Source organism: Astyanax mexicanus, chromosome 15 (genome assembly GCF_023375975.1).
Source record: "Astyanax mexicanus isolate ESR-SI-001 chromosome 15, AstMex3_surface, whole genome shotgun sequence".
Lineage (NCBI taxonomy): Eukaryota > Metazoa > Chordata > Actinopteri > Characiformes > Acestrorhamphidae > Astyanax > Astyanax mexicanus.
This window is the reverse complement of record NC_064422.1, coordinates 33,822,468-33,840,709: the sequence shown is the minus strand read 5'-3', so window position 1 is coordinate 33,840,709 and position 18,242 is coordinate 33,822,468. Positions and strand designations below refer to the sequence as shown.

Here is an 18,242-nt window from a genome sequence, read left to right as displayed (position 1 = left end):
TTGTATGTTCTATTATAGATGCCCCAAAGATGCTCACCTAACATTCAGCTTCACTCAACTGACTATCTTTTAAAAGCACATTAATTCCAAGTTGAATGTGATTCTCTCTAGAACCTAATCCTAACCTAACCCACCTAAGTCTTTACCATAAATCAACTCTAAAACCTATCCCAAACCCTTAACCCCATCTAACCCAGTGTTAGATGTTAAGATTAGAGTTAGTGTTAGAGCTGGGTGTAGAGTTATATTCAATTGCATTAAATAGACATTTAGTTGAATGTTGAGCAAGTATTAGGCATCTGCAATGGACCATCCACGTAAAGTGTTGCCAAATATTAACTTATATACATTGTTGGCTATTAACTTTTAAATATAGCAAATGTGTATTGTGTACAAATAAATAAACTATTGAGTACAAATACATACTAGTAATTTAATATTATACTTTAGCCATTTTTTTATTATATCATATTGTGATATGAGCTTTTAGTCATATTGCCCAGCCCTAATGTGGAGTGAGGGGCAGAGAAATGTATATCGTGTAAGGACTGAATATTGTTTTTCCAATGTTTCTCCACTATTTGCGAATTTTATGTTGTGTCCTAGTTTGATTACATGGAATAAAACAGTTGACATCAGCTGAAAGTTAATAAGCTTTTTCTTCCTTCTGAAAAGTTGCCATTTTGGAGATACATGAGGTTTAGTGTGTGATTTCATATATTACCAGTTTGCCCAAAAGGATTATTGTCATATTTTATTAAAAAAAATGTACAGTAAAAATGATCCACACAGAAAAGAATTTAACTGTTAAACATACAGGACTGAACTAATCATTCCCAGCAGCTGAATCCCTTTGATTTGTTAAGTGTTAGCCAGTGTCTGATACTGCAGTGCCAATTAAAAGCAACTGTTTCATTAATCATTACGAAGAGAGACTAAGGTGCACTTAATTAGATTACTCTCTAATCATAGATAAATGAGGCGTTTAAAGTAGAGAGTAAAGGGAACAGCTTCATAACTAACCTGAACTAACCCCAACTAACCTGAATAATAAAAAATAAATAAATAAATAAACAGTTACACAACAGATTATTGTAAATCTACAAGCAAGTGTACACTGCCACATACTTAAAACAGAGCTTTGAAGAACAGTTGTCCATTAGCAGTGACCATAATCCTCAAAGGGTAGCCCACTGTTCTGACTCTACAGGTTCAATCCAGGTTGCATCTGATCGACTGGTGGCCCTAATACGTCAACACGGATCCAGCTCTAGGTGAGAGCGCGCCGTACAAAGTCCCAGAGACCAGCAAAATGCCAGCTCAGGTTACATGGAGACAACCAGCCCATTCTGACAGCTGCTCTAGATTCTAGATGCACCCATTAACATATAGCGCTAAAACAAAAGCATACCCTTCAAACAAGTATACATGATTCATTATTAGAATAAAAAAAACTACACAAAAATATTTTTTTCCCAGCTTATTTACAGTCTAGTTTCACTTTTTATTTCCTGTCAAGCATGGACAAAAACTGGCATTAGATGAAAACATGGTTAATCTAGAGTTGCAAAAATTTTAATGTGTTCACAATGACCCTGTTTAAATTACCTTGATATTTTTCCATGATAAGGTGGACACCCCAAGTTTTACCCCAGCTAAATATGGAGACAAAATGCTAAATATAAATTGAACTTACTATATTATATGGTTAAACATGCAGTAAGTGTCTTCATCAGCCTTTGAAATGAAAACAGTATGGGTTGTGAGGTTGTGATGTCAATGATGTCAAAGATTACTTTTTTAAAGGGTGGTGTTATCTCAGGATGACAGGGTGAACAGGGAATGTTTAGAAAAATAGCTTGATGCTATTGTGAAAATAGTTAAATTAAGACTTGAAATGCCTAAAAATCTTTAAAATATCATATTTATCTGTGTTACTTAACCAGAGAATAAAACCCCCACCCAACATATCAAAGAAAACTGTCTAAAATGTATGAAACATTCCTTTATATTTGTAATAATCTGTTCATGCAGAGTAAATAATGAAGAGCGTATGTATGTAATTTGTATGCTGCAGACACAAAAAGCATGTTATATTAATATTAACCCACATAAATGTAGCAACAAAAGATCAGCACCGATTGTGGGTTGTGGTTTAATACAAAATTGACTTGATTGACTTTAATGGCCTGATAAGTAAACCAATTGTAAAGTAAATGGCACAGCACCACAATTCCACAACTTGGACCAAGAGTTCCAATTAAGTGCTAAAGACTTTAATGTACTTAGTGTATTAAGACTATTTTTAGACTTATAAAAAACAATCAAGAAGCTCATCTGTGCTCATCCACTAACTGGATTAGGTGGATGATGGCAGCAATACTGTGTCTGACAATTTAACATTTAAGGATCATAATAGGGCACTTCATGTTGTTGTTTTGATTTTACAGTGCAGACACTGGAGGTGACCTCACAGTGAAATCTAAGCTGCTTTTGACCTGGACTTGACTGAAGAAATCTGGTAACACTTTACTGGAGTCCTATTCATTTCTAATGTGATTTTACCTCAGAAAAAGTGATGCCACTTGTTCGAATAACATAACATAACATAACATTTAATAAATGGTTAAATTTGGGTAAATATAAATATAATGTGTCTTTTGTTTCTGCGGCATAGCTGTTTAATTTTAATTCAAACACTGTGTAACAATGCATTGTTTAAAACTTACTCTGAATGAACACATTATTACAAATATAAATTAATGTTATAATTGATTGTAATATTAAGTACCTTGTGTGCATTTTATAGAGTTATTTTTTGATTGATGTGTTGGAGTTTGTTATGTCTACAGTGCTACCTGGTTCTGATTATTTTATTTATTTATTTTTTTTTAATTATTATAATTTCCCAAAGTTTTGTTTATTTTTAATAATGTAGGTATTTCAGTTATTCATTTTGCTATTTTATTAAAAAAATATCAAATATTTAAACATGTCCGCAAATTTCCTGTCCACCCTGCCATCCTGGTATAACTCCCAGAAAGTAAACGATGGCATCACAGCCTTTACACTGTTTAATTGTCTAGAAACTGAAGACATTTGCTGAATATACTAATAACTAATAATGTTAATTTTACTTTATATTTCTCACATTGCCTCCATATTTAACGCAAAATATATTTTAAAAATAGATTGAAGTCACCATGAACAGATCAAGATGTTTGCAACTTTAGTTCAGCCACATTTTCATGCCAGTTTTCATAAAAATTGTCCACCTTGAAATCTAAAGAAAATCTTACAAATTTAATCAGTAGTTAATTATAGTTCTTCAATATATATATGAAATGCATAAAGGCAAAATAAAGGCACATTTATAGGCTTGGGTAGGTATTGCACAGCACTTTGAAGACTGCTCATTATATAAGGATAGGTAGTAATATACAGTAAGATGTGTGTAAAAGAAATACATTTTTTAAAAGAAAGTAATTTTGCTAAAAATAACTCAATTAATAAAATTAATGAATGAATTAATGAAACATTATGACCCTTCATGACTGATCACATTGAACAGAGCGTAAATGTGTTCTTGTACCTTGACTCCTCATCTCGAGCAATCAGAAGAGACATGTGGTTGGAGGCTGACGCCATGCGCAGAATCTCCACCGCCCTGACAACACACAGCAGAGGGATTTGATTTGCTACAGGCACATTATCCTCATTTATCTCGAATTTGATGACAGATTACAATGTAATTAATTAACAGTGACAAGATCAAAATATTTCATTCCATAATGTAATAATGTGATTTGTATTTGCCGCTGGATTGGGAAAAGAAGCAGAACGGCTGGAGTAACGTGGAGATTTGCTGGCAGAGTGTCATGAGATTCTTTCCAGTGTTTCGTATGGTTTGTGTCATCGATGCTGGATTAGTGTGCATACCTTTCGTTCGTGACACCCCCTAAATTCATGTTGTTGACGTCTAGAATGAGGTCACCGGCTCTGAGTCGTCCTGGCAAAAACACATTCGCATTATTCCAGTGATCATCTTAACAGAAAGACACTTATCAGGGTTAGGAAATGAGCAAGTGCCAGCATACCGTCCTGTGCAGCCACGCCCCCAGGTAAGACTCGCTTAATGAAAATGCCAAACTCTTCACCACTCAGCTCTCTGTAACCTCCAATGATCTTCACCCCTGGCAGAAGAAAGCAAGGATAATCACTGGAACAATGGGGAACGCACAAGAAATATATCACCTGAGTACTGATACATAGAAAATATGCAGCAGAAAAGAGTGCTGAAAAAGGATTATTGAAGGCAACATCAATGAAAATCCACTGTTTATAAAATAACTTCAATAGCTAGTTGTTTAAACCATTTATTACCATTATTCCTTAACAAAGCAACTTTTAGCAGTGCTAATGCAAAATGACATCGACTTTTTCTAATTAAGTCCTTCCAACAAATTTATATCTGTCATATATTAACCATTTTTACCTTAAATAAAAAAAAATCACATTTTCATTTTTTACAGTTAAAAAAAGGTAAATGTAATGTACAAACCAAAATATAAAAAGTTTTTTCTTTTTTATTTCTTCAAGTAAACTTCATTTTATTTGTTGGATGTGTATCAGGTCATAAATGCAGAAATGGATTTATATTAATAAATTAAATAAAGTTGCAAACATGAAATATCAATCAATCTTACAATCAAATATAATTAAAGCAATGTGAAACACTGCCTTTTCTCCATACCTGCATTTTCCAAACTGACCCAACCTTTTCTGATTTTGGGGTTGTACATGTAAAGCTGTCAAAAAAAGTAAGAATAACTGATATTTTCTATAAGGAAGTGATAAGATATATACAAAATACACGTCCCCCAAATCCAAACTAAAATAGAAGTTTGCTTCAATTTGCTGTACCACCTTAAAATAAGACTACCTTTATAAAGGGTTTGTAAATGGTTTACAATTAGTTATAACACATATGTAGAAAGGGCAACAATTACCTGTTGTTTGCCAAATAGTGAACCCACAGCCATCTATACTGTTGCCCTTTTTACGTATGTGTTATAACTGATTGATTTTTAAGGCATTTACAACCTAATTAGTAACCATTAATAAACTAATTGTAAATCATTTATAAACCCTTTATAAAGGTAGTCTTATTTTAAAGTGGTACCCAATTTGCTGGAGTAACACCCTGTACTTTTTTGGAAATGCTACACTAGATGTTAAAACACTACTTATAAGGATTAGATTGCATTAAATCACAATATGTGTGCCCATTCCTGGTTCTGGTGAACTTCTAGATCTTTAAAACCTCTCAAGGTATTCATTACCAAGATCAGGGCTGTGTCTAAAATGCAAGAATTGCAGACTTGATGCCTTACCTATCTCCTTTTGAAGGAAGTGTAGTGATGAAAGTCTTTAGTGTATTGTAGTGATGAAAGTATCTCAATCAAAATGACAAAAAATGTGTCCTGATATTGCTAAAGTATAGACTATGTTTAGCTGTGTTGCCTTCCTGTGTTGTCAGAATCTTGGCTGAGTGGGCAGAATTTCTTACATTTCAGATGCAGGGTATACCTGCAGGATAGTAACTCACTAGTACCACATGGATTTGTGGTGCTCCATCACTACACAGTAAATTTGACAAATATTTTGCACTAATTTTACACTAATAGTTTTAATTTAACAGGTTGTACAGAAAATCAGAGACATTACTAATCAGCCACTGTTTGAAATATGAGTAGGAGTTCTTGTAACACTCTTTATGGTGCCTGTTTACAGATAAATTGTGCAAATAAAGCCCTTCAACAAAAAGAGGCAAGTAGCTTGTTGGTTCTGCCCAGATCAGGGGTGGGTCAAGGTGCTAGAGGACAAAGCTCCCCCCAATTTGGAGATCAGTGCAAGTGCAGTAGCCAAAACAGGCAAAAAATATTATGTTTTTTCTACATTTTTGAGCCAAACACTACATTCTATTGATGAGGTTTTGGTCAGATCATAGCAATGATTTAAAATATGCTTTTAATCAGCAGTTTCGAATATTTTGGTCTTACATGACTAGAGATAATTGCCTGCCAGCATTGCAAAGACGACTGCTGAGTGAACAGACAGGCCTATTAGGACTTCTGTTGGTAATGCTTTTCTTTGGAGACGATAAAATCTGTGTGCAATTGTCAAAAACAAAAATACCTTCATTGCTCACGAATCCTTGATTCACTTATCACATATCGTTCATCATTTTAGAATCTAGTTTTAATTCCCTGTTCAATTTGTTTTTTATACATAAGCTTCTCTCTCTCTCTCTCTCTCTCTCGCTCTCTCTCTCATAAGCTTCTTTCTCTCTCTCTCTCTCTCTCTCTTCATATATATATATATATATATATATATATATATATATATATATATATATATATATATATATATATGAATATATCCATGCACTGAACTTTACCAAGTCCTTTTCTGCAGTCTGAAAACTCCAGTCTCTGTACAGCACGGTTGATGCCGTGGGGTCCCATGATGGTCCTGAAAAACAGACAAAATCAGTTGTCTGAATGTGATTACAACAGAAAAATAGCTTACCTTTTTACATTTGAGCCCTTTCAACAAACAACCATATGTCAACCATTTCTCCCTTTTTTGGGAGAAGTCACTTATTTTCTTTACTATTGTAAGTTATTTTATATAAGTTCCTTTATGAACGAAGAAGAAATATAAAACATTTATTTTTGTGTGCTAAAAAAATAAAAATTGATTTCTCCCATAAAGAAACAATGATTGATATCTGGTTAATGGGAAGGGCTAAATTCTAAAGGATGGTCTTGTCTTCTGAATGCAGATGAATGAACAGAGAAATATAGTAATAGTAATCCAGAATGACTCTAAAAATAAATACACTATTGAAAGTGATTAACCAAAGTAAGTAGGTTACTGCACTTAGGTTTATTTCATACACGCTGCTATGCAAAGGTAAACACTGCTGCTATTGGAAAAGCGTGCCTTCAATCTGGTAAACTACAGCCTGATCTCTGTTGAATATAATCCCCATAACAGACAGAAAGAAACACGATTCAAAAGCTCCATGCTTATCTAGGCCGTTGACTGTGGTACTGAAAGAGCTTTGAAAGGCATGCGAAAAAAACAAAACATGTATTTAAACATAAAGCAAATTTCAAACATGCAAATGTTTCATCGATTGTATTTATAAACACGCATGAACTGCAGAGCACTGTCACAGACTCAGTTTGTACTTGAATGGAGTGTACAAACTGATGAACACCAGTCACGTGAGTTCATGTAGCGGTCAGGTGGAAATGAAGGTAAAGGCCAGCTTAGACAAGCAAAAGTACGAATCCTGCTCGTAGGTAAAAAGTGTGACTCGGATCAGATGATCCTACTTAGTAGGGTACCATCCCCCTCCCCAAACAAGCTGTAAACCCTCCACTATAATCTTTGTGTGTGGAGCTACATGGCTAAGGAATGAGGAAAGATGAAAAGAGCAACAGTTGGAATGGAACGGAAGTGGTCAGCCCCTTCCATCATCAGCCATCTACTAAGAAATCTCCATTACAAGTCACAGATTAAACTGTAAAAAGAAGCATCTTCTCAGGTTGTTGATCACTGGCTTTAAAGCAACACTGGCTAAAGAACAGCTGAGGCATTTAAACTGATCACTTAATTCAGTCTAATCTTTCCACAAGCCACATAAGGATACACGCTGAGAAGTGTACCGGAGCCATGCTGAGTGCTCTAACCAATTAAAGCCTGTATATGAACTTCATTAAGACCTGTTACTTGTGTTTTAGTGCTTCACACAGATAACCTGTTTTGTTCCCAAGAAGCCCCCCCTTCTATCTCATGCTCTTCTAAATGTGTATCCTCGATCATATAAAGTCAGACAGTTGAAGACTGTGCCTGTGTGAATCTCTGCTGCTTTGCATGAGCGTAGGAAATTTAAAAGATCCTCATATCCAACGAAAGTGGATCCATAAATCCATGCTTAAACTGCACAACCATGCTGCAAATCCCTTCATCCGCATAAACACAGCTCACCTCAAACTCCCTGTCACATTCACTCTCTTGTATTTACAGACAATTACAGATATTTCATTTACAAATGACTGAACACAGATAAAACACATCACATACAAAATGCAGATTTCCAAACATTCACAGCTTTGTTAAATCTGCAGGTTTCATACATCAAAAAAAAAAAAGAAAGACAGCCTACCAGTAAAGCAGGGATAGTCCGTCAAAGCGCTCTGCCTCCGCTGACTGTGGCAGCAGTGGCATCGCAGGTCCAAAAACAGCTGATGAAATATTATAAAGGCAACCTCATCACTGGGTCGGGGGAGATGACGGTTCAAATCAGGACGGTCTAAGATGACCGAGAGACAGCAATCTACCCAGACAGATACAGACATGCGCCTACCTATCCACTAATCTCCCCTGATACCCACCAGTCACATGGTGCGCTTCACCTCTCCCTCCAGTGCCACCGCTGATGATGTGTCTTCCTCTACTAGCAAAACAAAGGACCAGACATTAAACACTTAGACACCAGCAGGGCATGTCTTCAGAGAGGTATGTAAATGAGTAAATTACAATACATAAATAATTCCTAGGCACTGGGTACAGTAAATAAAATAGACTGAGTGGGACATTTTATAATTTACATCTAACAAATACAGACGATAAATAAACAAATGACTTACCATTAAAATATCCTGAAATCTGACAACAGGCTTCAAATACAAAATGTACTGTACAGTGTGTAATAACCCAAAATACAAGTGATAATGCATTGCAGGTACCGTCCACATGGTGGCACTGTGCCAGGAACACAATAAGCAAGAAAGTGTCAAATCATACTACCCTGACATGTGTGTGTGTGTGTGTGTGTGTGTGTGTGTGTGAGAGAGAGAGAGAGAGAGAGAGAGAGAGAGAGAGAGAGAGACACAGAGAGAGAGAGAGAGAGAGAGAGAGAGAGAGAGAAAGATAAAAATTGGGGGGTTGACAGAGAGTGAGAGAGAGAAAGAGAGAGAGAATCCAAGCAGAATAAATGCAAATAAATAATAATGCACTTAAAACAACACAGAATAAATACAATAGAAAATGAATGCACAAATATAAAACACAGAACAACATACATACTGAATTAGATTAAGTACTGATGATTATATTTACTTTAGCTTGTGAAAATATATTAAATGCATTGTTACTGCATGGTAGATACTGTTCACTAATGTTCACTTAGCATAAACAATTTATAAGCTTGTGTAGTTAATCCTTGCTGTACTGAATTGCGTACTATGTTTTACCTTTACTTCTGATGACTCCATCAACCTGGAGGAGTACACAGACTCAGTGACTGGTTACATCAGCAAGTGCATTGAGGATGTTACTGTCTCCAAAACCATCACATCCCGCCCCAACCAGAAGCCGTGGATGACTGCAGAGGTGCGTGCGCTGCTGAGATCCCGAGACAAGGCCTTTAAGTCAGGGGACAGGGCTGGCCTCCGAACAGCTAGAGCCAAGCTCTCCCGGGGGATCAGAGAGGCAAAGCGCACCTACGCAAAGAAAATCCACGCCCACTTCCAGGACACTACTGACACTCGGCGCATGTGGCAGGGCATCCAGACCATCACCAACTACAAGTCACCCTCCCCTGCTTGTAACAGTGATGCCTCCCTTCCAGATGCACTGAACTCCTTCTACGCAAGGTTCGAAGCATAGAACTACACGACAGCAAGGAAGACTACACCTCCTCCAAACGACCAGGTACTGTGCCTGTCCTCAGCTGATGTGCGGAAAACTCTACTCAGAGTCAACCCACGGAAAGCGCCAGGACCAGACAGCATACCTGGCAGAGTGCTCAGAGGATGTGCAGAACAACTCACGGATGTTCTCACGGACATTTTCAACATCTCTCTGAGTACTGCAATCGTGCCGACGTGCTTCAAGACGACCACCATCGTCCCTGTGCCGAAGAAGTCTCAAGTGTCCTGCCTTAATGACTACCGTCCCATTGCACTTACTCCCATCATCATGAAGTGCTTTGAGAAGCTGGTCATGAGGCACATCAAAAACCAGCTCCCGTCCTCACTGGACCCTCTGCAGTTTGCGTATCGTCCAAACAGATCAACAGACGATGCCATCTCTACTGCGCTCCACCTGGCTCTCACCCACCTGGACAACAAAGACTGCTATGTTCGAATGCTGTTCATCGACTTCAGTTCAGCATTCAACACCATCATCCCTCAGCATCTGATAGGAAAACTGAGCTTGCTGGGCCTGAACTCCTCCCTCTGCAACTGGGTTTTAGACTTCCTGACTGAGAGACCACAATCAGTCAGGATTGGAAACAACACCTCCAGCACCACCATACTGAGCACCGGCGCCCCCCAGGGCTGTGTGCTCAGCCCACTGCTGTTCACTCTGCTGACTCATGACTGTACTGCAAAGTACAGCTCAAACCACATCATCAAGTTCGCTGATGACACAACTGTAGTTGGCCTCATCAGCAAGAACGACGAGTCAGCATACAGAGAGGAGGTGCAGTGGCTGACGGACTGGTGCAGAACCAACAACCTATCTCTTAACGTGGATAAAACCAAGGAGATGGTTGTTGACTTCAGGAGAGCTCCAGGTGTCCACCACCCGCTGAACATCAACGGCTCTGCTGTGGAAATTGTGGATAACACCAAGTTCCTCGGTGTTCACATTGCAGAGAACCTCACCTGGTCCCTCAACACCAGCTCCATAACCAAGAAAGCCCAGCAGCGCCTCTACTTCCTGCGGAGACTGAGGAAAGCACATCTCCCACCCCCCATCCTCACCATGTTCTACAGAGGCACTGTAGAAAGCATCCTGAGCACCTGCATTACCGTCTGGTTTGGGAATTGCAACACCTCAGACCGCAAGACCCTACAGCGGATAGTGCGGACAGCTGAGAAAATCATCGGAGTCTCTCTTCCCTCCATCACTGAGATCTACACCACACGCTGCATCCGCAAAGCCACCAGCATTGTGGACGACCCCACCCATCCCTCACACGGACTCTTCGCTCTGATGCCGTCCGGCAGAAGATACAGGAGCATCCGAGCCTCCACTACTAGACTCTGCAACAGCTTCATCCACCAGGCAGTCAGACTTCTCAACGCACAGAGACAGAACTGAACCCCCACCCCACCCACCACTCACCCAACACACTCGCACAAAACTAAACTGTACACCCCCCCCCCCTTTACACAAAACTAAACTGTACACCCCCCCCCCCTTTACACTCACAAAGAACTGAACTTCACCCACACACACACCCAGTCAGCACACAGAGGCTGACATGACTTTATTTGCTGCACTCTTAAAAACTATAAACTCTACCTCAGTAACTGCTGTGATTATATATGTTCTATATGTTACAGTATGTCACACATCTCTGCACCTTATCCCCACTATACACTTTATTATACCGTATCGGTACTGCACTGTCCTGTCTTTAAATTGTCTCGTCTTTTGTATTTATTGTATTTATTGTTATTTAGTGTTATAATTTTATAATTTTATGTTGCACTGTCGTCACTCCTGCACTTTATGTTGTCTATTGCTTGTGGTTCTATGTTGCACCATGGTTCCGGAGGAACGTAATTTCATCACACTGTGTACCTGTACTCAGATGTAATGACAATAAAAGCCTCTTGACTTGACTTGACTTAAAGCCATATATTTAAAGCCATTTATTATTTACTTTATTAAATTAGAAAATAATACTTAATTTGTTTGGCTTAGCCTTATTGCTACAGCTATCTAAACAGATAGGCAGCTATAGACACTGTGTAATTGTTTTACTTAGCACAGTAAACATGATTGGATGCTCGTTTGCAGTGACAATTCTTGGTAATTCATGCACACAAATATATATTTTTTTCTTGTTAAAGGGTAATGAATTTTGTTAATTTATATAAATGCATATATTCCTTTTGATGTTTTCATATTTAATTGTTTTTTTCTGTATTTTTATTTTTTTCTGTATTTTTACATATTTTAATAATTCAATTTTGAAGTTTAAAGAAATTCAAATGCAAAAATAGAGAATATATTTTTTTATATTTATTCTGTGCTTTATGATGAAACTGAAGAAATAAAAATGAAAAGAAATCTAAATACATATTTTTATACTTAATTCTGTGTTTTATGATGAAACTGCAGAAATCAAAATGCAAAACCAAAAAAATATTTTCATATTTAATTGTTATGATGAAACTGCAAAAATTCAAATGAAAAAAATAAAAAATATTGATATTCTAATTTAAATTTGTTTTATGATCAGGCAGAAGGCAGAAATTAAAAACTAAATAAAATTACATATTTTTAAATTTTATTCTGTGATTTATTATGAAATTGTGGATTTTGTTTTTTCATTATTTTTGAATTGTCATAATGAAACACAGAATTAAATATAAAAAGATATATGTATGTATAAACCTAAATATAAATAAAGTATACATACATCCACATTTGTACAAATATTTAGTTTTTTGTAATATTTCCGCGGCTGCTGGTCTGCGGCAGCAGCGGGCTGAGCGGTGTGTAGGAACTACAGTAGCGCTGCTGTGTGTTCCGGGGAGCAGTGCGGCTGTAGGAACAGTGTGTCTGTAGCTTTAGCAGGGCTGTGTGGAAAACCCGAGCGGTCATTTGTCTCGGTAAGAGAGATTATGGGCTGTTCTGGTACTGTCGCTTTATTTCTGCAGGTTAATCAGGTCTCGGTGACATTATTCAGCTCTGTGTAAAACTCTGAAGGCGAGGAGGAATACGCTGAAGTCGGCAGCGTTAGATAACTGACCTACCGCTAGCTAACCGGCTCTGGTCTAACCCTAGCTAAAACAGGTGGATACAGTACTAGGTTATATTGCAGGTTAACCTAAACGAAGTAATATGGTTTATTTACTGGCTGCGTCGTTAGTGTCGTTATACCAGTCAGATATTATATATATATATATTACTTTTTGATGTATTTTATTCCCAATAAGTGTATCTAACTGCATTATAAGGTGTTAAACAGTATTGACAGTAGAAGAACAGTACCTAGACAGTCAGCCAGTTACAGTAACAGTAAGGTGCAGATGTTTTTCTATAAAGCTATATTTTTCTATATATACAGCTCTGAAAAAATTGAGACCACTTTAGTTTCTGAATCAGATTTTTCCATTTATAGGTATATGTTTGAGTAAAATGAACATTGTTGTTTTATTCTATTAACTACAGACAACATTTCTCCCAAATTCCAAATACAAATATAGTCATTTAGAGCATTTATTTGCAGAAAGTGAAAACAAGTTCATATTGATAAAGTTTTAATAGTTTTAAAATATATAATTAATTTGTTAAACTTAAGAACAGGAACTTAAAGCTCTGGCCAGTCTAAGCAAAGCAGTAAGCTAAATAAATTAATCAAATAAAACAACAATAAAAGAAACCATTTATTTTATTGTTTGTATACAGTTAGTGGAAAGCTTGTTTCAAAGGGTATACCGGGGTGTCTAGATTTTCTGTAAGTTCTAAATATGTGTATCAGCATCGGCAGATATATACATGTAAAATGTTACATATCAACATCGGCCCAGAATTCCCCGATAGGCACATCCCTACTTTTTTGGAAATGTAGTATTTTTGGGCAACTTAACTATAAACACTTTTTGTAGAATATATTCTACTTTAGCAATAAAATCAGGATTTTTGTGTATTCTTTAAAAAATGCTTTATAAATGTAACTCTTTGCTGTAAGCAAGGTACAGTAGTTGATTACACTATGCTGAACTTGATGACAGTACTACATAGGCATTTACAGACTGTTTCATGTGAGTCTTTCTCTAGTTGGTTTGTTTACCAGGTAGGACATAAAAAGTCTAAAGGTGTTGATACACCCCTTCTAATTAGAAGTTCTCAGCTACTTTACAGCTTGCATAATCCCCTTGTGGTGGTTCAGTGGGAGTGCACTTGAATGTAAGTGCACCATGACCAATGTCAAGTGCTGACTAGAGGGGTATAAAGCCACATAACACTGGGCTATGAAGCAGTGGAACTGCATTCTCAGGAGTGATGCAGATCTATCCAGTACCTCTGGGATGAGTTAGAGTGGCATGCATGATGCAGAACTAATCATTTAATATTGCCTCCTGACCACACTGTTCCTGTGACTGAATGCAGTTTGATATTTATAACTACAGTGGTGCAGGAAAGGCAGTGAGCTCTTCATAATTCTATATGTTCTATATTTCTGCATATATACCTAAAGTCTATTTGTAGTATACTTGAATGTGAATGTTGTCTTATTTGTTTGGCTTTGTTTTCTTTTTATCCACGTTTAGCACATATGTATTTATTTGCATGTATGTGCAGATTTTTGGACATTTAATGATTGATTATGGGTTTATTATGGTTATAAGCAACATTTATTCAAAACAATGTGTAGTCCAGGACAAGTCTTAAATCCCGATTAGAAACTTGGTCTTCAGTGTATTTATAGTCTGTTTCCTTTTAATAAAAAATACCACTGTAAAAATGTTAATGTTAAAATGCTATTTGTTTTGTTTGTTTGTACAGGTTGGTAAAGGAACTGTCTTAAAGAATATTTCCTCTAGAGATTGGGAGTTATGCTTCTTTCTTTTGCCATCCGTAAATGCTGTGCAAAACACTGTGTACAGCTAGCTAAAAACCTGAATGTTCGAGGACTAGCCACCTCCAGCAGCCAGCTCTTTGGCAGGAGAACATCTCAGCGTTTTGTTAACCAGACAAGAGGAGCTAAAACCAACAGAAAAAAAACACAAAACCAAGAAGATGATTGGAAACAGAGGAATAAGACTGCCCTCACATATATCGCAGCAGCCGGGGTTGGAATGATTGGCTTGACATATGCTTCAGTGCCACTCTACAGACTATACTGCCAGGTTAGTACTGGGTGTCTCATTTATGGTTCTGACTATTTCTCGCCTTAGCCAAGGATAAATAACCCAAACGTAGTCTCACTGTGTCTTAAAACTCTGCACATGAATGATGATGATGATGATTCTTTACCTCAGGCAACTGGACTGGGTGGCACAGCAATCGCAGGACATGATGGAGAATTAGTGGAGACCATGAAGCCGGTTAAGGACCGCGTTATAAAAGTCACCTTCAATGCTGACACACATGCCAGCCTCCAGTGGAACTTTCGCCCTCAGCAGTCAGAGATCTATGTGAGATAATAAAAACCTTAAATTAATACTTCATTCATTTTAGCATATTGTTTCTGTCAGAACAAAATTTTGTTTTTCCAGAAAGGTAACTACAAAAAAAATATATACATTAGGCATGTTGGTAAAAATAGTACGTTTGGGCCATTTCTATTCTACTATACATAATGTGTAAAATACCAATGGAAGAACACAAACAAAACAACAATACAAATATTGCTTCTGACTGGAACGGTATGAATATAACGTTGACTTTCAAATTGTATTATATAGTCCCTCTACTTAACAATTATAATACTTAATTTTAATGCACTCTGTACTGTAACTTTGACTAACTAAGTCAATGATGTGCATTGTGTTTTTCAGGTTGTGCCAGGAGAAACTGCTTTAGCATTTTACAAAGCACGAAATCCCACAGACAAACCGGTTATAGGAATATCTACCTACAGTATTGTGCCGTTTGATGCTGGGCAGTACTTCAACAAAATTCAGGTAATGGATAATGTATCAGAATGGATAGTGTACTTGAACTCTCGTTCTAACCTAGGCTCAGTCCGGATTTGGTCAGATGTCATTTTTTCTGTCCACTGAAATTAACTGGGTTTTTCATCTTCCTCCACAGTGCTTCTGCTTTGAGGAACAGAGGTTAAACCCTTACGAAGAGGTGGACATGCCTGTGTTCTTTTACATCGACCCAGAGTTTGATGAGGACCCTAGAATGGCCTGGGTGGACTCAATCACACTTTCCTATACTTTTTTCGAAGCCAAAGATGGACAGAAATTACCGCTTCCTGGATACAGCTAAATAAGCAGTACATGATGCTTTATTCAGAGACTTTAAATTTTTATTAAAACTTCAAGAAATCTAATAGAGTGTCATTGATAGAAAGGATATAATTTGTTAAAGCCTTTTTATTAATGTCTACATGCTGTCTGTGTAATAACGTGCTCAAGTAATAACATGTTCATGTAAAATTCTACTTTAATCAACATTTGGATTAAACATCAGCTTTAAAAGCTGTGCTGTACACTGCAAGAAATGATTATTTCGGGGTACTAGAGTGCATGTAAGTGAAACAGTACCTGTTTTAAGACAGTAGGGGGTGGGATTGTTGCAATAATATGAAATTCTCTAGGCAGCTCAGAAACAATTGCGAGCAAAAACAATGTCCATGTCGGTCTCTTAAACATATTATTGTGTATTAGAGCTCAGAGGCTTGTTTGGGTTATAATGTGATCTGATTTTTATCGTGTTTGACTTTAGGGACACAAATCTGCATGATTTGGATGTTACACAACTGTAGTGGAGGTAGAGATATCTGCACTTACATAACGAGTGATCAGGCAATCTCGATGGCACTCAAACTGCTAAACAACGCTTTGCAAGGCTATAAAAAAGAGCTGAACTGGAAAAACACATTTGAAATTCTTAATGTATTTACCCTGCACAATGAGGTGGCCATTAAGAATAAACAAAATTAAGATTTGATTTTTTATAAATATTAACTGTTAGTCTATAATCAAGTAAAAACAGCATAGCCAGTTCAAGGTTATACAGCTGGTTAATATGGGTTACCATCTTAGATTTTGACCATAATATTTTGTTGTTAATGGTTAAGGTCAAGGCATGGCATAATCAACTTCATTAAACCAAGTGAGCTAGATAAAGAGTATAATCAAGTTTGGGCATACCCAGATAGCAAAAGGACTTGGAATCGACATTCATTTTTCCAACATAATGCATAGAAACAATGTTGATACCTGATGTCAGAACTGATTTACGTGTGCTTTTTTTTTTTTTTTTTTATTGATTCAACAATATGGCTTTATGTGCATAAAGTTGCCACCAAAAACAAAAGGTCACAGACTCTAATATTTCATTAGCCTGCCTTTAGCTTTGATTGTGGCAAGGGTTTACTGTGGCATTATTTCGATAAGCTTCTGTAATGTCACAAGATTTATTTCAATCCAGTGTTGCATTAATTTAATCTAATCTAATGTGTTGTTTATACACACACCGTACCTTAGGTCCTCCTCAGCTTTAAACCTACACTGTTAAGCACGTTTACATTATTCCCACCCCGAAAAACAACAAACCCACCACGTTGTGCGCTGAGTCCAGCAGCGCTGACCCAGGATCAGCCAACATAAAGCTGCTTTCTATGCTTCAAAATAACGGCTCACAGCGTCCTAACTGATTCAGGATCAGCGCTATCCAATAACAACAGTGCTATTGGCAAAGCTGCTAAGCCACAGAGTCTCTAGGAGGGAGAGTACTCACTTAGGAATATGTTTTGATTTTGTCTGACCACCAGTGAGTCCAAAATGAATTGGTTCATATGGAGAATTTTATCAAAATCATAGTTTATAAATGTTTTACAAGCAAGTCTACTCATTCCTTTAATTTTTCTCAAGAAAGTATTTATGTTAAAGAAATGGTTCACTGCATGTTCACTCCTGTTATTGGCACTCATTCCTGTTATTTTTATGTTTTGAGTCACAGGAATGAAAGTAACAAGAATAAGTTTTTAGCATAGAAATAACAAAAACATGAAAAACAGCTAAATGGTAGCTATACTAATAGTATGAGTACACTAAGCACTGAGCTATTTTTTCAGTGTTTTAGGTAGTTTTTAATTTTTATTTACATTTTTTTTTACTTTTGCAATAAGGCCAATGTACAAGACACTATACTTGCATTTTAAAGTTATTTTGTGTGCACATTTATACAAGTAATTTTCTGGAAACCAAAATGGCACAGATTCGGCGGAATATGCCCCGCGTGAACTTTTATTTCACTCAAGTCTAAATTTCACCGACCAGTCAGCTCACATTAGCAGTAATGCTAGCACCTGTACTGCACAAAACCCGTTTGCTGTATAAAAATGGAAATATATAGGTATGATTTCTTTTTAGATTTAGCGAAATACGTTATTATACTTTTTAAATTAAAGGAATACCGTGGACAAGTCGTTAACAATTGAATTAATTAAAGTTTTCAGC

General features: G+C 36.9%; 2 protein-coding genes across 2 annotated transcripts in view; one reads left to right on the top strand and one right to left on the bottom strand.

Annotated features, from left to right (window-relative positions):
* Nucleotides 1–8,896, bottom strand: part of stxbp4 (syntaxin binding protein 4) — a 44,735-nt gene extending 35,839 nt beyond the window's left edge. Inside the window, exons 1-6 of the mRNA XM_049464853.1 lie at nt 8,469–8,896; nt 8,240–8,318; nt 6,461–6,534; nt 4,098–4,193; nt 3,940–4,009; nt 3,593–3,667 (exon numbers count right to left, since the gene is read on the bottom strand). Of these exons, the coding sequence (XP_049320810.1) occupies nt 3,593–3,667; nt 3,940–4,009; nt 4,098–4,193; nt 6,461–6,534; nt 8,240–8,301 (377 nt within the window). The 5' untranslated portion in view covers nt 8,302–8,318; nt 8,469–8,896. The remainder of the gene's footprint in view (nt 1–3,592; nt 3,668–3,939; nt 4,010–4,097; nt 4,194–6,460; nt 6,535–8,239; nt 8,319–8,468) is intronic.
* Nucleotides 8,897–12,604: 3,708 nt separating this feature from the next.
* On the top strand, nt 12,605–16,269 carry LOC103039244 (cytochrome c oxidase assembly protein COX11, mitochondrial). Its single transcript, XM_007259340.4, has 5 exons — nt 12,605–12,710; nt 14,611–14,954; nt 15,087–15,242; nt 15,606–15,731; nt 15,862–16,269. Exons 2-5 carry the CDS (start codon nt 14,661–14,663, stop codon nt 16,042–16,044), a joined length of 759 nt encoding a protein of 252 aa, XP_007259402.2. The 5' UTR covers nt 12,605–12,710; nt 14,611–14,660; the 3' UTR covers nt 16,045–16,269.
* Nucleotides 16,270–18,242: the final 1,973 nt, after the last annotated feature.

Coding starts and splice junctions, on each gene's coding strand:
- LOC103039244 (XM_007259340.4), top strand. CDS start 14,661: ATGCTTCTTTCTTTTGCCATCCGTAAATGCTGTGCAAAACACTGTGTA. Junction 14,955..15,086: donor TCTACAGACTATACTGCCAG/GTTAGTACTGGG, acceptor TCTTTACCTCAG/GCAACTGGACTGGGTGGCAC. Junction 15,243..15,605: donor CTCAGCAGTCAGAGATCTAT/GTGAGATAATAA, acceptor TGTGTTTTTCAG/GTTGTGCCAGGAGAAACTGC.